The sequence below is a fragment of the Silurus aristotelis genome, assembly GCF_946808225.1.
Source record: "Silurus aristotelis genome assembly, chromosome: 15".
Classification (NCBI taxonomy): domain Eukaryota; kingdom Metazoa; phylum Chordata; class Actinopteri; order Siluriformes; family Siluridae; genus Silurus; species Silurus aristotelis.
In genome coordinates, this window is record NC_139588.1 from 4,907,546 (window position 1) to 4,933,127 (window position 25,582).

Here is a 25,582-nt window from a genome sequence, read left to right on the forward strand (position 1 = left end):
CTCATGTTGTACAGCAATAACAACAATGGGACACTTCTGAAAACTTTCAGTATTTTCCAAGGTCATTAATAATCTAGTCTGAAAACAACATTTAATAAACAAAATAATCGTCCTTTTGTGCAAATGCAGTGTTTCATGCAACCATTATATACCTTCACGTATCCTCTAAGCATTCGGAACATCATATAAACATATAAACATGAGTTAACCTACTTTATTTCATTTACAGGTGTACATTTTACATGCATCAGACATATATGTATCAGGAAATAGGAAAAGCAGTTTTCCTTTGCACAAGGTTTTTGGGGTGAACCTCCAGCTGATAGTGATGGAAATAAACACATGATATTTGTGTGAAATAGGACAGAGGGTTTGGTAACAGATCGGACCTTTTGCATGCAGTACGTCTCTACGTCCCTGTCCAGTTTTCCTTCATGAGCCACAGTTCACAACTCAGAAGAACATTTCCACTGAAGGAGAGGACACAACAGTTTTATGTTTAATATCACAAAAGAAAGCAGGAGCAACTTCAAACATTTCTCCGTGTCATATTTCTTTCAGTTCAAGTTCATATCACAGATAAAAAAGCATACACGGAGAGCTGAGAAGCAAAAACTGCGGCATTTGTTTTTCATTGATCGGGTTCAGAAAAGAACTGAACCCCGGCCTGGCTGTTTTCAATGATCGGATGTAGAAAGTGTGCTTGAAATAACCTGTCTTGTGGGCTACAGCGCATGATTGCGGTGAAACACATCAATCTGAGGATGCTAAAGCTGGAACGAGGAATAACGCAGCGCGGAGCATGTGGAGGAGGAGGCATGTGTTAAGCAGAAACTAAAAAAAGCACGCGCGGGCGCGCGCGCACACACACACACACACACACACGCGAAGGAACATAGAGGGAAGCCGATTAATAATTTTTTTTTTTTATTGCGACCCGCAGCATGGGAGCGCGTGTCACATGCACTTGCTAGGCAAAAGCAACAGAGGAGGAGGTGGTGGAGGAGGAGGAAGAGGAGGAGGTGGTGGTGGAGGAGGTGGATGATGCTGCGGCAGGCGATCTACGGCGCGCTCAAAGCCTCGTTCTACTGGCTCGGCTTGTTCGTGAGCCGGCACCCGGTGTTCTTCCTGACCGTGCCCGCAGTCCTCACGGCGCTTCTGGGCGGCGCGGCGCTGCGCGGATTCGCGCCCGAGGCTGACCTGGAGCGGCTGCTCGCGCCCGCGCACAGCCTCGCCAAGGTCGAGCGGCGCCTCGCCGACAGCCTCTTCCCGGTGGAGCGCTCGAAGCACCGCCTCTACTCGGACCTGCACACGCCGGGCCGCTACGGCCGCCTCATCCTTTTAGCGAAGCGCGGCGCCAACGTGCTCGAGCTGGCCGAGCAGGTGCTGCGCGTGCACCGGCGCGTGCTCGAGCTGCGCGTCGCGCACCGCGGCTTCAACTACACCTTCGCACACCTCTGCGTGCTCGACGGCCAGCGCGAGCCCCGCCGCTGCGTCCTCGACGATATAATCGCGATTTTCGAGGACATCCGCGAGGCCGTCCTAAACAACAACACGCTCGCCAAAGTGCCCGTGACCTACCCCAACACAACGCTACGGGTAAGATAGGGGCGCTTTCTTTCTTTCTTTTACCCCTCCGGTGCGTAACGGCGCGTCCTGTACTAATACTTTAATATACAATAGAAGCTGCACGGTGCAATAGGCCAGAACCGGTTCTACTCTACTGCTTACTGTGCCACTTTCATATGCTTACATAATGTGGTCCTAGTCCTAGTGCATGTTATATGATTTGTATGCAGACGCACATTTTTGGCCCTGATACACGGGGGTCTCTGCTGCTGATTTGCCCTATTACCCCTCGCCGAGCGATATGTAACAATGAAACTGCAGTACCGCAGCAGCCTATGAAACGCAGACTGGAGTGACGTTACCGTTATAGCGCACCTAGTAGGGGAAACCCTGGGATTGATAAACACACACCTCTCTGCTACTGCTGGTGCTTTTCTGTCCTGTGTCCATCTTATCAATCAACTGCATAGAACTGCATTGCATACAAGCTTACTGGACACTGTGTGTGTGTGTGTGTGTGTGTGTGTGTGTGTGTGTGTGTGTGTGTTGGGGGGGGGGTGTAAAAGAGAGCGAGAGAGAGAGAGAGAGAGAGAGAGAGAGAGAGAGATGTTTTTGATATTGTTTACAGCTTTAACCCAGGCTGTAGTTTATTTTAGCACTTATTGTGCATTTGATTATCTTTGTGGATGATGCTGATACACATTATAAATTGTTGTGCCTGTGCACGCAGAACCACACACACATGCAAGAGTATAATGCGCTCCTAAGAGTGAAACTCATAAATGGAGCACCACAGAAAGCGAAACTCTGAGAAATAAAGGCCGTGATCGTTTATTTCAGCAGGCCGTGGTCTAGGCCTCCTTTTAGCTTTTTCAGGCACACTTGTGTACGCAAACTCCTCCGTTTTTTTCTAAGCTGTGGTTTTTAAACACATAACCACTTGTGGTTCTCACTCAGTTTTTGAAGACTTGCTGGATGTCTTTAAAGTGCAAAGTACACCTTGAGTTGGCAACAGGTTTTTTCTTCATAAGTTTTTAGAATTGGGATCAAGGAGTACAAGGAGATGTGGCAGCAGGTAAAAAGGGATGTGGCTTAAGCCAAGGAACAGGCAAATGAGGAGCTGTATGAGAAGTTGGACACTGAAGAAGGAGAAAAGGATTTGTACTGATTGGCCAGGCAGAGAGACCGAGCTGGGAAGGATGTACTGCAAGTTAGAGCAATAAAGGATGGAGATGGAAATGTGTTGACTAGTGAGGAGAGTGTGTTGAGAAGATGAAGGGAGTATTTTGAGCAGCTGATGAATGAGGAAAATGAAAGAGAGAAGGTTGGATGGTGTGGAGATGGTGAAGCAGGAAGTGTATAGGATTAGTAAGGAAGAAGTGAGAGCAGCGATTAAGAAGATGAAGAGTGGAAAGTCGGATGGACAAGATGACATACAGATGATAGAAAAGTGGAGATGTTTAGGAGAGATGGAAGTGGAGTTTTTAACCAGGTTGTTCCATTGAGTAAAGGCAGGCCTGGAAAGACAGGGAACCATAATAAAAACGTTTTTCTCCTACTTGAATTCTTGAATCTACTAATAAACACTAAATACAAACAACACACCTCTGCACAGACTCTAAACAATGGACAATGCAGTAAACAACTTACATACTAGTCTTGTTCAATATATGAATATTATTGTCCTTGAATAGTGTTGAACTTTTTTAAATGATGTGGGTATGCTTTAGAATTTAAAAACATGAATCTTTTTCTCGGACAAAAAAAACCAAAACAAAAAAATAGCATATTATTAATTTGGCATGATCTACTTCCTTCAACTGACAATTCCTGCAAAGATAAATAGAGCACTCACAGGTCCACTGTAGATGTTGAAAACAATGAAAAGAACTTCCTTGTGTACAAGACAGAGATGATTTTTAACAGGATTTTAAATATCCAGCATCCAGCTGAACTTCGTGATTACTGCCACCAGCACACACTTCCTGTTCCTGCACAGATTCATATTATTACACCCACCGTTTTTATCCTTAAATCTAAAAGGGTGAAAATGGCAAAGTCTTTTTCTTTGTGCCAGTCGCATCATTTATCTTGTAATATTTAAAAACGGAATATGTGTATGTGCACAGACTTTCGGTACACAATAATCATTACAGGAAACCAAGACTCTAAACTCTAAACTCTAGACTCTAAACTTAAACTCTTTTTTTATTACTATTTTTTCAAATAAATTGAAGACAGAGAGAAAAGAAGAAACGCTAATAAAGAAATCAGTAGAAGTTATAACACAGTAGCTGGAGCTCACTTTTCTTACAGATGTTCCACAACATTAAATGTAAATGTTAATAGATGAAACAGAATGTTGCCAGGTTTATACAATGGCGAGGTGGTGCCTTCACGATATGGACAAAACTATTGGGACACCTGACTTATCCACTTGTATGCAATTTTTCAGCAAAAACTCTTGAACCAAAACCTGTTCCAGCATGACAATGCCCTGTGCACAAAACCAGCTACATGAAGATATGCTTAACATTGGTTGGAGTGGAACATCTTTCTGCTATAGAGCTTTCAACTCAAGCCTATTGAACACCTTTGTTATAAATGTGAACGCTGACTGAACTCCAGGCCTCCTCACCTCACCTACATCAGAAGAGTGGGGATTTTAATAACAGCAAATGGGGAATAAATGTAGATTGGAATGTTCAGAAAGCAAACAAGAATCTTATGCTTACGTGTGTGTGTGTGTGTGTGTGTGTGTGTGTGTGTGTGTGTGTACGTGTGTGTACGTGTGTGTACGTGTGTGTGTACGTGTGTGTGTACGTGTGTGTGTGTGTGTGTGTGTGTGTGTACGTGTGTGTACGTGTGTGTGTGTGTGTGTGTGTGTGTGTGTGTGTGTGTGTGTTTGTGTGTGTGGTAAAGAGGTTCCTATTATGCTTCCCCTCCTTCTTTCTAGATACTAAGAGTGTTTCTAAAAGTTTTTTGGTGTCTGATTCAGGGCTGAAAGCATTTCGCATTCTGAGATGTTTTTTCTGCTCATCACGGTTGTAAATTATTTTAATGTTTATTTGAGTGAACGTAACTTTCCTGTCAGCTTCAACCGGTCGGGCCAGATCTCTCTCAGAAATTAAGACGTAGCCCTCTGCAGAAGCACAGCTCGCTCGATGAGTTTTAAATTTCAAAGCCAAATTAAAATTATGAATAACAAAATAAGGAAATTCAGAAAAAAGAGGAAAAAGTAGGAAGGGAAATGCAAGAGATAAAGTTGTGTATGCAGCTCTATCACTCAACTCATTATAGTATAGTAAAGACTAATGCATTAAATGAAATCAGCTAATAACTGTATATCACTCAGGTTGTGCTGTGTTTCCTCCTATGCTTTTTTACGGATAAAGCAACAATATTTTCTTTTAGTCTGCATAACATTATAATTTATAGTATGTAGTTTATCATAATGTGTGCAGCAACAAAACAATGACACCCCCACTAGTCTAATTGGATTGTAGTTAAAATGGCACTTATTGATTTGGATAAGTTTAATTGAGGCGATGCCATAAAGGTACTGAATTGAGTTCAGTAAGGGGAATCTCCAGTGCAGCTTAAAATTTTGATAACTCTGTGAGCTTTTAGAAATGCATCCAAATCTATTTTACCAAAAATGTTTTACTTATCCAGTGACGGTAGGTGAAGTAGAGATGAGTTTTTCAGAGCTGAAACTCATCAGTGAAGGAGACGTTGGTTCATAGCGTGGTTCAATCAGGATATCATTCAATCTAAAACCGCAACTGCCTCTTGGTGGTATCTATTTAGCACGTACATATAGTTCAGCATCAGTTCAACAACAAGCAGAACATTAAGAGAGGAATAAATGATGAAGAAACTCCTGAATCGAGCTCACCACAACACTCGTGGCCTCATTCGTGCGATTATTTTTGAAGTCATTAAAAAGAAGGTTTTGGGCTCATGATAATTGATTAGATATCAATCAGTGTTTGACTCATTAATATTATTCTATTAACAGATTGTGTGCTAAGAATCACATCAGAGTGTTTTTCACATCAACTGAGGTGATTAGGCAAAGAGTCTTGTGATAAAAATTATAATAGGAACATTACAGCCATAATAAATCATAGTACTTTTGATACTTACCGTATTTTCCGGACTATAAGCCGCTACTTTTTTCCCACGTTTTGAACCCCACAGCTTAAACAACGAAGCAGCTAATATATGGATCTTTCCTGGGTTTTTCCCGGTTTCACAAACTTCAAGCCAAAAAACTGAGCGACATAACATTAGACTAATTACATTTCCGAACGGAAACGAAAAAACGCACCTCACCTGTGTTCTGAGCTGCACGGCATCGGGAGAAAAACTTCCACCGGTGGCGCACGCCGATGACAAAAGATAAACTCCCGAGGGAAACACAGTGGTACCTTGACCTACGAGTTTAATTCGTTTCGTGGACGAGCTCGTATCTCAATTTGCTCGCACATCAAATCCATTTTCCATATTGAAAATACTTAAAATGGCATTAATCTGTTCCAACCCTCAAAATGACACCCCGTTTTTATGTTTTATGTTATTAAATTGGAAAATACATCTCTAAATAACAAATCTTGTATAAAAACATAATAAAAGAGTATGTAAAGATATAATAAGGTTTTAACGCTTGTAACGCTTGTAACGCTTTGAGTCTGGGTGAAGGGAGAGCTCACTGACAGGCACTGATAAGCACAGACAGGTTTCCAAAACTCGTGCTTTTTTATTTTTCTTGGCAACAGCGTTATGGGTTAGTAAAAGAAACTTAGAAATGAGCATCAGAAAATAATAAGGACATATTCCTCTGTCTCCACACACACAGTAATACCGGAAAAATGCTGTGCCAGGCTATTCCTAAAATACCGCTATGCTCCTAATAGAAGCGCAACATATTGCATTTAGTGTCTTTCGTTAAAGCCTGTGTAAAGTTTATTAGTTTCAGTGTAGACATATGTCTAGGTTTATAGACAGGTGCGGCTTATTTATGTTAAAAATAAAAATCTTTGTCAAATTCAGTGGCTTATATATGGGTGCGCTTTATAGTCCGGAAATTACAGTAGGTACATTTGAAGGCAAATACTTTTGTACTTTTACCCAACTGAAAGTTTAAAGGGACACTTTTACTGGAGTCATATTTTACTGAGTGAATATTTACTTTTACTTAACTACACGCTATGTGTAATTTGTCAACCACTGCACGATAGAGTCAGGAGTTTTTTTCATCATTTACTGTATTACTCTCAAAATATTCTGCTTGCTGTTGAACTGATGCTGAACTGTATTTTGGTGTATTTTTATCCACTCAAAAAAAGGAATGACTATGACTTTAAAATGGAAATAAGTAAAAGTAAAAGTATCCCCAAATGGAAATACTTCAGTATATATAATAAAACCCACTTAAGTACAGTAACGAATTACATTTACTCCATTCCTGGTTTTGTACACTTAAAGTGATAAAGTGATAAATAAACACAGGTGCAAGTCAGGGTTGAGCATATAATAAAGCTAATTTGATTACATGAAATGGGCAAATGGCTAAGAGATAAAGCTGATTTATTTGGATGATGGACAGTGATCGGCGATGACATTTTCCTAGGCCCGAAATAATGCTAACCAGCTCTTAAAAAGTGCTTCACCCTGCAGCAAAATGCCAATAGTGATGAATGCAGGCTATGAAAATATGGCTGACTATTCATTGTTCTATCTTTGACACAGCAGAGAGTGAAGGGAACAGCAGACATGGCTAGTGATAGGTAAGGTAATGTTTGTAGCATTTTCACAGCAGGAAGATAAACGAGCAAAAGGCTCAGCTGCTCAGCCCCATGTAGTGTGCAGAACCAAAACCATCACAAAATTAGAACGGAGCGGAGTTTAAAGCAGGCTTATGACAAATGATAGCAGCCATGCAATAGTGCAGTGAATTACAGACTTCAAAAAAGCTTAGTGTTGATGCCTCACATAACAAAGAGGTTCTCAGTGGATGCTTTTCTTTCTCTAACCCTGAATAGCCCAGGTCAAAAGTGCTACTAGTCCACCATTGGAGTGTTCTCATGAACAGAGTACTTACTGCAGCTCAGCAGCAGCAGGAAAATACACAGCAGGATAATATTAAGGCTGTATAAAAAAAACCTTTATCTTTGAATCTTGGAGTTTTTCAATGAATACAAGGAATTTGTTTTGGTGACAGAAGCTTTCAGTTGCACTTTTACTAAAGTAAAAAGGAAATAAAACATTAAATAAAAAAATTAAAAAAGAATAAAAGCTATTATGCATTTTTTAATAAAGAAAATAAATAGAGTATTATTGCACAAAAAGAACAGATTTAGATTAGTAAAAGAAATATTGCTTGTATGTTTTATTTTATTGCTCAATAGGGAGGGTGTTTAATTCTTCATATTAGAATACATTTAAAACTGAGACCTAGAAATATTTTAATTCAGTTCAATTCAATTTAATTCATTTTTATTTGTATGGCGCTTTTAACAATGAACATTGTCTCAGAGCAGCTTTACACAGATAATGTGGTGATGAAAATAAATAAGATGTTCTTTATAAGTGTAAGTTTGTCCCTGATGAGCAAACCGGTGGCGACTGTGGTGAAGGAAAAACTCCCCGAGATGGCACAAGGAAGAAACCTTGAGAGGAACCAGACTCAAGAGTGAATGCATCCTCGTCTGGGTTGCACTGAATGTCCATTTATTAAAGATATACGATGTTGTGGGGTACAGTGATGATAATCAGAAGCAAACTGTAGTCCTGAGTCAGTGTAGCAGACTGTTTACATTACCTACAGTCCAATCCATCCTTAAAGCTCCCGTTCTTACTCCGGAATTACAATGGAGTGGGAACCCCGCAATGGAACCCCAAAGCATTGATGAGAAACTGTCCCCAGCCACACAGAGTCACCTCCAGTCGAAGAGGACAGTATCCAGAGGAGGCCGGGACGAAGTATGAAGATCCACGGAGGGAAGAGGGGCAGGAACAGTGGTCACTGGAACCTCAGGCGCATGTTTAAATCGACAGAGAGAGAGAGAGAGAGAGAGAGAGAGAGAGAGAGAAAGAGAGAAGAGGGGTGACAGGAAGAGAAGGATATGGATTATTATGTGTCCTTGTTGTTGTATGAAAGTTAAGGACACTGTGCAGTTGGTGACTCCAGCAAGACTCACTATGGCAGCATAACTAAAAGGGAGAACCAGAAAGTAACACAGACATGAGGGATCTCTGGGATAAGAGACCACACCACCGTCAACAAACCTGAGTGAACGTGTGAGAGTGAGGGGACCACCGCATACAAATATCCCAGTTCACCAACACTCTATATCCATGATCCCTCCAGATCTGCTCCTTAACCTAAGAAAAATTGCATTGTTTTCTCAAAACAATCTACATTGGTGCATAAGCAGTCGTCATTTTGTGAATTATTTCCAGTGGCATGTGTTCTCAGTCTGCAATAATATGCATTATAATTCTGATGCACTCTAGAATTTTACATTGACTTTAGAAAACCTGCTGCGTTTGCATTTTTTGTTCAAAGTAAACAACAGAAAAAGCCTTTGCTTATTAACTGTGTCTGTTCAAACCATATTCCTGTTAACTTAGGCTAAGTAGGCATTATTATGTGTGTGTGTGTGTGTGTGTGTGTGTGTGTGTGTGTGTGTGTGTGTGTGTGTGTGTGTGTGTGTGTGTGTGTGTACGTGTGTGTACGTGTGTGTGTGTGTGTGTGTGTGTGTGAGTGTGTGTGTGTGTGTGTGTGTGTGTGTGTACGTGTGTGTGTGTGTGTGTTTGTGTGTGTGTGAAAGACAAGTCATTTATCACCAGCTATTTAAAAAAGCTGATCTGAGTGTCTTCCATTCACAAAGCAGAAAGGAACAGTTAAAGCAGAGGACATCTACCCTGTGAAACTCATTAAAATTCTGTGAGAAAAACAGAGATTAATTTCACTGGATTGGTTGCCAATAATGGTCGTGGTGTTGAGGGACTACCCTGACCTGCTCTAACGTAACCTCAGAATGAACTATTTCTCACTTTCCACCGCTGTTCCATTCCCTTTTCCCTGATTTTTTAAATCAGTAAAATCAAATGAATTGTTTCAACACATGTGTGTCATTCAGTTAGTCAGGAGACTGTTTAAAGTTTAAAGAGTATCTGAAAATCATTCTTGAGTAAAAGTAAAGATACCTTATTGCGAGTTACATAACAAGTTAAAAGTCACCAATTACAATATGATTTAAGTAAAAGTCTTTGAGTGTCTGATTTGAACAGGACTTGATTATTTGACTCTTATTCAACGTAGGCTCAAAGATGCACTAGTTCTCAACACCAAGACACATGTTAGTGAAAAGCCAAAACCAGTTGATTTGTGGGTTTTTTCCTAAAAATACAGATTAAATTGTATACCTGAACACTGCATTAGCCAACACAACAGCCTCTTCAACGTGAAACAAAGATCAAACAAGTTTTTTTATTGGCTTGGAGAAATCCTCTTCCTCTGATGAGGTGGTATCAAATTTAAGATCTGAGGCCTCCTCTATATTTGCCTTTTTGAAGTCAGGAGCTTTAAAACAATATACATTTAGTAATGTTTTTGCATAGATAAAGCTGTCATGCAAAATGATTGGTCAATTAAATTATATTGGAGTAAAAAAGTACATCTATTGAATCATAAATGTTGTTGAGTAGAGAGTAAATGTTGAGAGAGTAAATCTTTGATACTCAGTAAAACTAGAAAGTAACCAAAAAATTACTTAAGTACAGTAACAAAGTACATTTACTCAAATACTAAGTACAAATACTAAGTTGAGTACATTGCACTAGGTAGTTGTCAAACTTTGTACCAGTTTAATAATCGTTTTAAGACATCGTGTTGGCCATGGTAACAAGCATGTGGCAATAAAATGTTCGACTTCTACAGGAACATAATACAGTAGTACCCCATTAATCGTGGTGGTTACGTTCCAAAACCACCTTCGATAAAAGAAAAAACACGATAAATGGACTCCACCCCAAAAATGCTATTTTATGTATATACTACCTACTGTATTACCATTTTACTTCATTTTATTATTAATATTTATATGTTTATTAATAAATTTTATTATTTGAACATAAAACCCCATAAAAACTATTCCCTATAAGTTTTTTGTCCGCAAGAGACCGGGAAAATCAGTTAACAAATTAGTTAAGTGGAAAATGTAATTCCACGATAAACCGGGGCCGCGAGATTCGAACCGAAGTAAAGCGGGGGATTATTGTACACTCTTAGCATTATGAGTGTTTTCTGTCTTTGCTGAAGGGGTGCAGTATCAGTGTGTGTTAAAAACCCTCATGTTGACCTCCAGTAGTGTGACTGCAGAATTGCTGTTTAAGTTCACGAGAGGCCAGGTGGCCATGATGATGCAACATGCAATTTCTATTAGTTACAGTCCTCAGTTGATGATTAGTGACACATTAGGAGGAGGCAGGAGGGCAAAAGGACACCCAATATTGTCTGTTCCTACAGTTATTTGTAGAATCACATACATACCAATTGAGATTTTCTTTGTTTGTTTGTGTGTTTTTACCACCAACCCCTACCAGTTGTTTATAGGACATACTTTGCTTTGCACAATAATTCTGCTGGCTAGTAGCTTGTTGACAAGCCATATACCATATTAAGTACTTTTGCAAGGAATCATTGTGTGTATTAAATAAACTGCTTGAATCACTACCAGGACCTCTTTAGTTTCATTTTTTTTAAAGAAAATCTTGAGCGCATTTGGATTAAAAAGTCTGGCGTGCACATTGAGTGTGTGAAGAATGCGTTGGACCGTGGGTGGAAAATGACAGGCACTATGATTGTACTTGTTATTTGTTCTTCTCTCCAGGATGGCCGAGTGGCATTTATCGGGCACCAGCTTGGCAGCGTTGTGCTGGCATCACATGGTCGTGAGCGGCACGTCAAGTCGGCACGGGCTGTCCAGATCACCTATTACCTACGTCGGCTGACTCCCACAGTCCAGGATGCTATCGCTGAGAAATGGGAGAGTGAGTTTGGCAAGATGGTGCAACATTTAGCGACAGACAGCCCCGATCTACACGTGCAGGCTTTGACGTCGTTCGGACTGTGGCGTGACTTCCATGCTACGGGGGCATTGGCGAAGGGCGAGGTGCTGGTGGGCTTGGTGTTGGTGCTGCTGGCTGCCACTATCTCCAGTTCTATGCGTGACTGTCTGCGCGGTAAGCCCTTCTTGGGACTTCTTGGTGTGCTCACGGTCTGCAGCGCCAACGTGACTGCTGCTGGCATCTTTTTCATCTCCCATGGCAAGTTCAACTCTACCCTGCTTGGTATCCCCTTCTTTGCCATGGGTACGTACTGCTTTTCTTTCCTGTTGCATGGGATTGTGCTAATTGTTATCACTGTCTTCTCAAAAGCTTAAAAAAATCTTTATTACAGTTTACTTTTGTGTAGATTTATTTGTTCCTGGCATAAAATGGATAAGGATTTTTTTCCCCCAATAGAGAGTATATAATATGAATTCTTTTTGCTCTATTTACATCTCACATAAGCATGTGACTAGATCCCTTAAATGGTAGCTATCCACACTTTTTCTGTTACATTTACATTTATAAGAGTCAGTAGGTGATTCATCCATCACAATTTACGATAAGGGTTGACAAATATGCCAAAAGCAAGAGAACAAGGCCCCACAGTACTATTGTTGGGAGTCTATAACCCATTTTATTTGTTTGTATGAACCTCATTCATGATTGGAAGGACATGTATTTCCTATAAAGAGAAGATACACTATATGAATAAAGGTTTGTGGACACCTCACTATAAGATTCGTTTGTGCTTTTTGAACATCTCATTCCACAATTAGTCCCCATTTGCTATTACAATAACCTCCACTCTTCTGGAAAGATGTTCAATTAGATTTTGGAGTGTGCTTTTGGAGATTTGTGATCATTCCGATATTGAGGTAGGCAAGGTGCAGTCAGTGTTAACATTCATCCCAAAAGTGTTCAATAGGTCAGAGCTCTATAGCAGATCTTCATGGATCTAGCTTTGTGCACAGGATTGTCATGCTGGTTTTAGTAAAGGGAACATTTCATGCTACTGCATCCGCAGCTGTCATATATATTTGTTTTTGGCTTCAAGTTCATGCTAACAGTTTGGGGAAAAAACACATAGAAATGTTAAAAGTCAAGTGTCATTATTTTGTCCATATAGTGTATTAGACACATCACATAGTTTGTAGCTGGTTCATTATTGGGGTATTCCCAAAAGAGATCTATCTGGCTGTGTTTCAAGTGACAAATGTAAGCCAGTAAATAGGGCTAGAAATCAGGGTCACATTCACACTGAGTGGACAGTGATGTTCACGCTTTGGGTAATGTGTAATAAACAACAGGACAGTTTTTCTCAGACTGTCTGAAAGAGGAGACATTTCATTTGCATGAGAAGGTGAGTAATACTGGAGTTACATTAGTTTAAACAAATGCTGAGCACCTATTTTTAGATTTGAGGCTGCCTCACTTCTTGGCAGTAGAAGTCGAGATTAATTACTTTCAATGGACATGAACAGGAAAGTAAATTGGGTCATTGTGTGTGCACTACTTTATCTTATTCTATCTAAACTTTAATAGAAACACCTGGACTGATGCATAATTTTGAACATATTTGCATTGGTAAAAAACTATTCATTTATATAGAATTATTAGATGTGCTATACTTTAATATTTTTATTGATTTCTCCTTGCTAAACTGTGCGTTCTCTCAGCACCGGTGCTGCTACGTGAATGTGACGCATCACAGCAATACGGAGACCAAGGCGTGTCCTGAGAGTCACATAGAATACAGATTAACATGGCAGAGGTAGAGCTGCATCTTTTTTTGCACTATAAAGGCGTGTGTGGAAAAGGGTCATGCGTTAGAAGTCAGCAGGCACTTAAATTAATTGATGATTTGCTGTCTGCCTGGGCCAAAGAAATAAAAGCGAAATATCTGCACTATATTGAATTGCAGACCATCATATTTTTTTTTCATTGCATCATATTGCAAAAAAATCTAAATCAGAATCAGGTTTATAGGCCAATTGTGTTGACACACAAGGAATTTAATTTCAGCTGTCAGTGACTCTCAAAAGTATAGACATAAACATATATATATATATATATATATATATATATATATATATATATATATATATATATATATATATATATATATATATACAGTGGCGGGCCATGCATTTGTTACCTGGGCCTTCCGTGGGGACTTACCCGACTTAATTCACCTCTTAATACCACCACTATCACGTCTCAATTATAGAAACCATCAATACTGTACAAAAACGCAATATAACAACGCGTGGTAATACAGATAGAGAAGCATTTCACATATGGAGGGTAAATACCATTTTACTAAAGCAAGAACCCCAGTTAAAACAACTCCAAACCTCTACACTACTATTTGAAATCTGATTGGTTAAAAAAAACTTGATATTTATTAAGGAGACTGTGGTAAAAAGGCCAGAAGTACTGACTTTGCAGGCCCTGGGCAGATTAGACACAGATACGTCCACATACACGTACTGGAAGCAGTGCAGCCAAGAGAAACACTACGAAATGAAGAGAATAAACTGTTGTGAATAAGTTAATACAAATCAATGAAATGGAATCAAATACATAGGCCAGTGCTTCTGAGTGTTTAGGCATATATATATATATATATATATATATATATATATATATATATATATATATATATATATATATATATATATATATATATATGTGTGTGTGTATGTGTGTGTATGTGTGTGTGTGTGTGTGTGTGTGTGTGTAGAAAACATGCCTACAAGCTTGTGGTGGGACAGTTTTACAATCTGGGGTTGCTTCACTTGTCATGTCTAGGTTCAGCAACATTATGTGCCTAAATATACTAAATGACTAACTTTTTAGAATACAATAGAATACAATAGAATACAATAGAATACAATAGAATAGAATAGCCTTTATTTGTCACATATACATTAGAGCACAGTGAAAACCCAGCCATTAGGGAGGCACAGGCCAGTGCACTCTTACTGCCGGTCCCAAGTCCAGATAAATGGGGAGGGTTGCGTTAGGAAGGGCATACAGTGTAAAACATGTGCCAAATTGAATATGGGAGTCACGATTAAGAAATTCATACCGGATCGGTTGAGGTTAACATCGACCGCCACAGGTTTCATTAGCCAACAGGGTACCGGTGGAAATTGGGCTACTGTTCGTCGAAGGAGAGGAGGAAGACATCAACAAAGACGGCAGGGAAAGGAGAAGTGTAGGAGAGTAGATGTAAGGGTTAGTACTTTAAATGTTGGTACTATGACTGGTAAAGGGAGAGAGGTAGCTGATATGATGGAGAGGAGAATGGTAGATATGTTGTGAGTTTAGGAGACCAAGTGGAAAGGGAGTAAGGCCAGGAACATTGGAGGTGGGTTTAAACTGTTTAATCATGGTGTGGATGGAAAGAGAAATGGTATAGGGGTGATTCTGAAGGAAGAGTACAGTAAGAGTGTAGTGGAGGTGAAGAGAGTTTCTGATAGGGTGATGATCGTGAAGCTGGAAGTTGAAGGAATGAGGATAAATGTCATCAGTGCCTATGCTCCACAAGTTAGAGGATAGAGGAGAAGGAAAGATTCTGGAGTGAATTAGATGAAGTGGTAGAGTGTACCTAGAAATGAACGATTGGTGATTGGGGCAGACTTTAATGGGCATGTAGGTGAAGGGAACAGAGGTAATGAGGAGGTTATGAGTAGGTATGGCCTAAAGGAGAGGAATGTGGAAGGGCAGATGGTGGTAGATTTTGCCAAAAGGATGGAAATGGCAGTGGTGAATACTTATTTTAAGAAGAAGGAAGATCATAGGGTGACCTATAAGAGTGAAGGAAGGTGCACACAGGTGGATTATGTTCTATGTAGGAGATGCAACCTGAAGGAGATTGGAGACTGTAAGGTGTTGGCGGGGGACAGTGTAGCTAGACAGCATCGGATGGTGGTCTGTAGGATGGTTTTTGTCGGCGAAGAAGAAGAAGAGGAGGAGAGTGAGGACTGACAAAAGAATAAGATGGTGGAAACTGAAGGAGGAAGAGTGTAGTGTGAGGTTCAGAGAAGAGGTCAGACAGGGGCTCGGTGGTGGTGAAGAGGTGCTGGATGATTGGGAAACTACTGCAGGAGTGATGAGGGAGGCAGCTAGAAAAGTACTTGGTGTGACATCTGGAAATAGAAAGGAAGACAAAGAGACGTGGTGGTGGAATGAGGAAGTGCAGGAGAGCATAAGGAGAAAGAGGTTAACAAAACAGAAGTGGGATCGACAGAGTGATGAGAAAAGTAGGCAGTTGTACAAGGTGATGTGGCAGCAGGTGAAGACAAGGAAAAGGCATATGAGGAGCTGTATGAGAGGTTGAACACTAAGGGAGGAGAAAAGGATTTATACAGATTGGCCAGGCAGAGGGACCGAGCTGGGAAAGATGTGTTGCAAGTTAGAGCAATAAAGGATGGAGATGGAAATGTGTACAGTCTCCCTGGACTATAATGTTTGCGGATGATATTGTGATTTGTGGTGAGAATAGGGAGCAGGAAGTAAGAAGAGCCTGGAGAGGTGGAGGTATGCGCTGGACAAAAGGGGAATGAAAGTCAGTAGGAGTGAGACAGAGTACATGTGCGTAAATGAGAGGGAGTGGTGCGGTTGCTGGAAGGAGAGGTGGAGAAGGTGGTAGAGTTCAGGTACCTGGGGTCAACAGTGCAAAGTAATGGAGAGTGTGTTAGGGAAGTAAAGAAAAGAGTGCAGGCAGGGTGGAGTGGGTGGAGAAGAGTGACAGGAGTAATTTGTGATAGTAGGGTATCTGCAAGAATGAAAGGGAAAGTTTATAGGACTGTGGTGAGACCTGCGATGTTGTATGGATTAGAGACAGTGGCATTGAGTAAAAGACAGGAGGTGGAGCTGGAGGTAGCAGAGCTGAAGATGTTAAGGTTTTCGTTGGGAGTGACGAGGATGGACAAGATTAGAAATTAGTTTATTAGAGGGACAGCGCATGTAGGACGTTTTGGAGACAAGGTGAGGGAGGCGAGATTGAGATGGTTTGGACATGTGCAGAGGAGGGAGATGAGTTATATTGGTAGGAGAATTCTAAGGATGGAGCCACCAGGTAGGAGGAAAAGAGGAAGGCCAAGGAGGAGGTTCATGGATGTGGTGAGGAAGACATGCAGGTAGTTGGTGTGAAAGAGGCAGATGTAGAGGACAGGGGGGTATGGAGATGGATGATCCGCTGTGGCGACCCCTAATGTGAGCAGCCGAAAGAAGAAGAAGAAGACATTAGAGCACAGTGAAATTCATTCTTCGCATATCCCAGCTTGCTCGAAACTGGGTCAGAGCGCAGGGTCTGCCATGATATGGCGCCCCTGGAGCACAGTGGGTTAAGGGCCTTGCTCAAGGGCCAAGAGTGGCAGCTTGACAATACCAGGGCTTAAATGATGGCATGACCAAATACATATCATAATCAAGCAACATGTGGCTCAACCATAATATTACAGTGTAAGACTTTTTTATTGCTGTAAATACTCATTTTATTTATGAATATCACATGCATATAGAGAATGAATGTGAACTATAACAACATTTCATAATGACAGAGGAAGAAAAACACTGAAAACCAGGTGTGTATGATTTTACATTAACAGTAAACAGTAAATTAGGGCTGCAACAACTAATAAAAAAAAAATCAATAATAATCAGTAATAAAATTTGTTGTGAACGTTATCGATTATTTGGGCTGCTCAAGTTACGGTTTTAGCGTGACGGCAAGTGTGTAACACATTTGCGAAATGGCGGAGAGTACAGTATCAACCGAAAGCAGGAAAAAGTGTGTGTCCCAAACTGAATCAGTCACACTGAATCTGTCTTGACTCAGGTTGCACAATCAGTTTGCTTGTTACATAGTGATGATTCAATTTAAACTGTGCGAACAAACAATACATTTTAAAAGCAGCAAAAAACAGCAGCAGTAAACGAGTACAATTTTAGTCAGTGTTCAAGTTTTCAGCGACTGCTTATGTGTCTGTACACCAATGCATATTTTCTTACTTTTTTTTTATTTTTTTTATTAAGCTAGCTGTGTTTCTACGTTTCATTCTTTTTTTTATGACATTTGTGTTATAGCATTTTTATAGCATTTGTCAGTTTATAGACAGTTAACAGTTATAGACAGTTTTACTATGTTAAAATGCTTGTTTTTAATGTTTGTATATTTAATTTATGCATATAGTATTAATCATCATACAAACTGTTATTATATAATGTAGATGCTTTTATCTTCACTGAACAAAATGTCTGTGTAATTTATTTTACAGAAATTGTAAAAAAAAAAATTTATATTTTATATTGATTCTTTAAACATGGTTGTCAACTTGCCACCTGCAATTATCATTAAAAACAATACAAATGCCATTCATACTGAAATGCTGTTTTTTATTTTTATTTGTTTATTTTTACAAAAAGAACCAGCCCAGCTTGAGTGAATTTGTTTAAGGAGAAATCTGACATACACTCCTCAACAAACAGCCACTATAAGCTTTATAAAATGTCAACATTAAAGATTGCATTTTTCAAGTACACCTTTATACATAAATACCCTGAATTAGGGTTTTATATACAGGTGCATCTCAATAAATTAAAATATCATTAAAAAGTTGATTACAATACAAAAAGTGAAACTCATATATTTTATAGATTCATCACACAGAGACGGATATATTTCATTCTTTTAATTTTGATGATTTTGGCGCACATTTAATAAAAACCCATCAATTCACTCTCTCAAAACATTAAAATACTTCATAAAACCAATCAAAAAAACATTTTTAGTGAATTGCTAGCCTTCTGGAAAATATGTTAATTTACTATATACAGTGAGAAAATAAGTATTTGAACACCCTGCTATTTTGCAAGTTCTCCCACTTAGAAATCATGGAGGGGTCTGAAATTGTCATCGTAGGTGCATGTCCACTGTGAGAGACATAATCTAAAAAAAAAAATCCAGAAATCACAATATATGATTTTTAAACTATTTATTTGTATGATACAGCTGCAAATAAGTATTTGAACACCTGTCTATCAGCTAGAATTCTGACCCTCAAAGACCTGTTAGTCTGCCATTAAAATGTCCACCTCCACTACATTTATTATCCTAAATTAGATGCACCTGTTTGAGGTCGTTAGCTGCATAAAGACACCTGTCCACCCCATACAATCAGTAAGAATCCAACTACTAACATGACCAAGACCAAAGAGCTGTCCAAAGACACTAGACACAAAATTGTACACCTCCACAAGGCTGGAAAGAGCTACGGGGAAATTGCCAAGCAGCTTGGTGAAAAAAGGTCCACTGTTGGAGCAATCATTAGAAAATGGAAGAAGCTAAACATTACTGTCAGTCTCCCTCGGACTGGGGCTCCATGCAAGATCTCACCTCGTGGGGTCTCAATGATCCTAAGGAAGGTGAGAAATCAGCCCAGAACTACACGGGAGGAGCTGGTCAATGACCTGAAAAGAGCTGGGACCACCGTTTCCAAGGTTACTGTTGGTAATATGCTAAGACATCATGGTTTGAAATCATGCATGGCATGGAAGGTTCCCCTGCTTAAACCAGCACATGTCCAGGCACGTCTTAAGTTTGCCAATGACCATTTTAATGATCCAGAGGAGTCATGGGAGAAAGTCATGTGGTCAGATGAGACCAAAATAAAACTTTTGAGTCATAATTCCACTAAACGTGTTTGGAGGAAGAAGAATGATGAGTACCATTCCAAGAACTTAATCCCTACTGTAAAGCATGGGGGTGGTAGCATCATGCTTTGGGGGTGTTTTTCTGCACATGGGACAGGGCGACTGCACTGTATTAAGGAGAGGATGACCGGGGCCATGTATTGTGAGATTTTGGGGAACAACCTCCTTCCCTCAGTTAGAGCATTAAAGATGGGTCGAGGCTGGGTCTTCCAACATGACAATGACCCGAAGCACACAGCCAGGATAACCAAGGAGAGGCTCTGTAAGAAGCATATCAAGGTTCTGGCGTGGCCTAGCCAGTCTCCAGACCTAAACAGCAGCGACAGGCCAGAAACCTGACTAATCTAGAGAAGATCTGTGTGGAGGAGTGGGCCAAAATCCCTCCTGCAGTGTGTGCAAACCTGGTGAAAAACTACAGGAAACGTTTGACCTCTGTAATTGCAAACAAAGGCTACTGTACCAAATATTAACATTGACTTTCTCAGGTGTTCAAATACTTATTTGCAGCTGTATCATACAAATAAATAGTAAAAAAATTATACATTGTGATTTCTGGATTTTTTTTTTTTAGATTATGTCTCTTACAGTGGGCATGCACCTACGATGACAATTTCAGACCCCTCCATGATTTCTAAGTGGGAGAACTTCCTCTTGACAATAAGCCATAGATTCTCTATGGGATTCAGGTTTGGGGAGTTTGCTGGCCAGTCAAGCACACTAACACCATGGTCATTTAACCAACTTTTGGTGCTTTTCGCTGTGTGGGCAGGTGCCAAATCCTGCTGGAAAATGTATGCTTTATAGTCCGGAAATTACGGTAATTAAAAAAAATGTTTTGTTGTATTTCTTGTTTGTTTGTTTTTTAATCCGATTAATCGGGGAAAAATTGTCAGATTAATTGATTATCAAAATGATTGTTGGTTGCAGCCCTACAGTTAATATAAAAGAACAGGCTTGCAGTACTACATGATGAAAGAATAGTACATGTACAGAGATAAATACAGACTCTTGTAATCAGATCAGTGAAATTATCTACTGAAGGTGAGTCAAAGTCACTTTTTTGGGAAGTCTCGAATATATCCAGCCAAGTTGATTCCACATCAGGAGATGAGTCACGATGCAGATAACAGCAGGAGAGTAGCAGAGCGATACATGGCATAATATTTAGTGGTGCACTGAATCATTTATTTCAGTGCCATTTAAAGGATCTTAAAAGGAGAAAGGACCTGGGCAAAATTTTTTTACCTTAGAAAGTCATGGACTACAGGAAGTGGAACGAAAGGAAAGATGTGTCTTGCTGAGACAGTAGCTATTTATACCTAAAAAGATTTACCCCCAACCCATGAGCCATGAGCAGTGAAACTGATCCTCTCCTGAATTTCAGAAAGGGAGAAGGAATAGCTCTGATCATCATGAGACAGCATGGCCCAAAATTCCTGTTTGTTAATAATACACAGCTAACAATCATTATTTAAACACAAGCATCCTTCCAGTATTTGTGTTCTGGATGGTAGGCTCTTGTTTCCAAGTTTAGAGCAGAAGGTTGGTCATTCCATAGCAGAAGGATGTGAGCATCAGGATGAATCAGACCGGTCCAAAAGTTCAGAAGAGCCACAGCAGGAGAAAGGATTATTAGATATACTAAGAGCATATGGTGCCCTGATAGCTTGTGTACTGTGCTTCAGCAAGTCAGGGCTTCAGCAGGTCTAGCTGTGACAACAGAACTGCAACCGAGAGCCAGAATGTAAAATGGGCATGATCCTAAAAGCATCCTGCATAACGCCCCTACTCAATACCACCACCATCCAGATCAGTGCAATTAAATAAACTGTCACAAAGCAGTTTTACAGAAATTAGGATATTTATTTATATTTTGTAATAGAAAAGTAAAAAGGAAGGATGGTGAAATGGTAAAAGACAGTGGTGAGACGTGCTATGTTGTATGGTTCAGAGACAGTGGCATTGACAGAAAGACAGGAGGCAGAGCTGGCGGTGGCAAATTTAAATACTACCAAAGCCTTAAATTGCCTGAAGGTTCAGGGTGCATGTTTAAAATAAAAGACACTATTCAGATGTTGTTCCTCACCTGTTCTCGCATGGGCTTGTTGAGGGGACAAGTGCCAGGGTGCCCCCAATCCTTACCCTCAATGTTACCTTTCTGCACTTTCCTTTTGCTCTCGTAACTAGATCTGCCAGAGCCCCCATTCACCACACCGCAAACACTTTTAGGCCACTGTATGTTGCAAACATCCCCAATAATCTGGTCTGTCTGCAAGCTGAGGGTGCAATTGTGTGGTCTGGTGTGATGTTAGGAATGCTAGTCTTTAAAAATTGATACCTGAAATGTTCATGTTTCTTCACAGGGCATGGAACCAAAGGGGTGTTTGAGCTCCTGGCTGGCTGGAGAAGAACCCGGGAGAGTCTGCCGTTTAAAGAGCGAGTGGCAGATGCCTTTGCTGATGTGATGGTATGCTACACCATGACGAGCTCGTTGTATATTATCACATTTGGCATGGGCGCCAGTCCTTTTACCAACATCGAGTCCGTGAAGGTGTTCTGTCAGAGCATGTGCGTGGCCATCCTGGTAAATTACTTCTACGTCTTTTCCTTCTACGGCTCCTGCCTGGTGTTTGCCGGTCAACTGGAGCAGAACCGCTATCACAGCGTTTTCTGTTGCAAAATCCCTTCTGTAGAATACCTGGACCGCCAGCCTACATGGTTCAAGACTATGATGAGTGATGGCCATGATCTCTCCACACACCATGACAGTATGCCCTACCAGAATCACTTTATTCAGCACTTCCTGAGGGAACATTACACAGAGTGGATTACTAACACATACGTCAAGCCCTTTGTGGTCATTCTCTACTTGATTTATGCCTCATTTTCATTCATGGGATGTTTACAAATTAGTGACGGCTACAACATAGTCAATTTATTAGCTAGCAATTCGCCCAGTGTGTCGTTTGCCCTGACTCAGCAGAAGTTGTTCAGTAACTACAGCCCAGTGATTGGTTTCTACATCTATGAGCCAATTGAATACTGGAACTCCACAGTACAGGAGCACCTCAAGACACTTGGGCAGGGTTTTAATAAGATTTCATGGATTGATAATTACTTTAATTATCTGAAGGTCGCAAACGTCAGCGCGTCCACCAAAAGTGATTTCATAAATATTCTCAAGACTTCGTTCCTGAAGAGACCGGAGTATCAGCACTTCACAGAAGACATAATTTTCTCCAAAAACGGGGAAGAGTATGACATCATTGCATCCAGGATGTACTTGGTTGCCCGAACCACAGAGAAAACAAGGGAAGAGGTGGTGGAACTGCTCGAGAGACTCAGACCCCTCTCCCTTATAAACAGCATCAAATTCATTGTCTTCAATCCCACCTTCGTGTTCATGGATCGCTACAGTTCCTCGGTTGTTTCGCCGATTCTAACATCAGGGTTCAGTGTCCTGACCATCCTCATTCTTACCTTCTTCCTTGTCATTAACCCCTTAGGGAACTTCTGGTTGATTTTGACCATCACATCTGTGGAACTGGGTGTCCTTGGCCTCATGACACTCTGGAATGTTGATATGGACAGTATCTCTATCTTGTGCCTTATTTATACTCTTAACTTTGCCATGGATCACTGTGCCCCTCACCTCTACACGTTTGTACTGGCCACCGAGCACACCAGGACTCAGTGCATCAAGATTTCGCTCGAAGAGCATGGGGCAGCCATTTTACAGAATGCCTCATGCTTCGTGATTGGGATAATGCCCCTGCTCTTTGTGCCTTCCAACCTGACCTACACACTGTTTAAGTGCTCGCTGCTCACCACCGGATGCACAGTGCTGCACTGTTTTATCATCCTCCCCGTCTTCTTGACTTTTTTCCCTCCCTCTAAGAAAAGACACAAGAAGAAGAAACGGGCGAAGAGAAAAGAGCGTGAAAGGGAGCGTGAGCGAGATGAGATCGAGTGCATCGAAGTTAGAGATAACCCTGATCATGTGACCAGTGTCTGACAATGTCTGTGTGAGTGTTACACGGAATGGCCCGTCCCATAGGATGAAATTACATGTAGCATTTCATTTGGTCATGGGGGTCAAAAAGTGCAAGAACCCCTCAGCAACTCCACTAATGGGCAGGCATGCTTTCTAGAGCAGGAAATCTTCTGTTGTACCATTCATCCAGGCTAGTATATAGCATCTGCCTGCTTCTGTTGAGAGGTCACAAAAAATATCTGGGAAGCAAAGTCTGCAATTCATGTTAAAATTATAGCACAGACCAAGAGTTATTCATCAGGCAGGTTGTTAGGGGCTGAGAGTAGATAGATCGAGTAGTATTAATACTATTATGTCTTCACTTGTCCAAAATTGTAGCTTAAATGTGGCCAGAAGTAAATATGTCTAATAAATGGCTAAAAAGAATAGATTTAAGATGACTGAAAACCTTGTGTATTCTTTGTTCCATTAGACAAAATACACGAGTAATTATTGTCCTGGTTATCAAAAAAACGGCAAAAAAAAAAAAAAAAAATATTCAAATGAGCTAGTGTTTACAAATGTAGCATGGCCTTTGAAGTTTCATTGAGCAGAGCAGATGTTATACACTGTCCTCGGTTTAACAATAATGAACACGAACGGTACAATTTCTCTAGAAAAAACACTTATGGTGTAAAACAAGAACCAAGAAGTATGTAGTGAGAACAAACCAAATGTTTTGAGCCAATTTGTGTGTCTTAAAAGACTAGTTGAGTGGATAAATAGATGCTACAGTACACACTGTAGCCACACTTTTTTTTCCCAAATGGATACCCATTGCACATTTTTAATATAATAAAGTAATTTACTGAAGAGCTGATGAGCAACGCGGATGGTCTAGAATTAGCACCACATTAGCAAGTGCAAGCTAGTTGTAGTACGAACAAAGGCTGAGGGAAATAAACACTGTAGTGCAGGATTAATCGCTAGAACCTAGAGAACAACAAATATTACTTACAAAGCAGTTGGTCGACTACAACTAAAATAATAATAATAATAATAATAATAATAATAATAATAATAATAATAATAATGAAAGTACAACTGTATTAATAGAGTAGTATAAGCTAATTTCTATGGGTTATAATACAACAGTACAAAACACAAAAAAACAAGCAAAAAAATGAACAACACATACCCTGCAATTACAGAAATGTTGTCAGGCTTAATTTGTTCTGTATTATAATTACCGAATATAAATATTATGGTCCTTTGATTTTTCCGCAACATATGTTAAAAGACATTTCTCTATCTGATTAAACTAATTGAACTTATTACAGGTAGTTGAAAATTAGTCAGCCTCAAGGATTAGTTCGACCTCAATTTTAGAATTAGCGTACAGCATATATTTAAGGTAAATTAAATATTTTAGGAGTTGGAATTTTTAGTTTAAAAAAAAGTTTTAATCATTTGTGAAAGCCATGGGTGAATCATGTTGTCTACGGCCAAAATGCTGGACAAATTCAAACGCTAGCTATCAGCTCAACAACAGAAAGAAAAATTCAGATGAATCTTCTCCAGTTAAACATCAGATTCGCAATGCTGACTGCAATTTTTTTTTTTTTTCGTGAAAACTAGCATGTGCGATTGTTGGCATAGTTTGTTGCCAGTTTTAGATCCATTTGCCACTACTGTGCAGAGTCAATAGTGTAATAATGAAGGCAGATATGTGTAAGAAAGCCACCATTAATCAGTGGGGTTTTTTTTTTTATTGTCCCAGGACTGTAAATCTGGAAGAATTCTGCAACTCAGCTCACATCAAAATGTGATCAATAGTTAAGGTTAGGGCAACGTTTAACAAATATTATTTGTATGCAATGCAGCATCAGCTTAATAATTCATTAGAATTCCTGCAGGTTGAGACGTGTGGACTAAAATAAAAAGTTAACGTCAGTGTGAATACATCTATACAGTATCTCACAAAAGTAAATACACCCCTCACATTTTATTAACCGTTGTGTTGTTTCTTCTCAAGGGACAATACTACAGAAATGAAACTTAGATAAATTTTAAAATAGTCAATGTGCAGCTTGTGTAGCAGATTTACTGTCCTCTATAAATAACTCAACATACAGCCATTATTGTCTAAATATCTGGCAACAAAGGTGAGTAAACCCTAAGTGAACAACAAAACTT

General features: G+C 40.0%; 1 protein-coding gene across 1 annotated transcript; it reads left to right on the plus strand.

Moving 5' to 3' along the window:
- Window positions 1-23,944, plus strand: ptchd4 (patched domain containing 4). Its single transcript, XM_083563014.1, has 3 exons — window positions 1-1,599; window positions 11,472-11,952; window positions 21,777-23,944. The coding sequence occupies exons 1-3, from the start codon at window positions 1,042-1,044 to the stop codon at window positions 23,426-23,428; spliced, it is 2,691 nt and encodes an 896-aa protein (XP_083419140.1). The 5' UTR covers window positions 1-1,041; the 3' UTR covers window positions 23,429-23,944.
- Window positions 23,945-25,582: the final 1,638 nt, after the last annotated feature.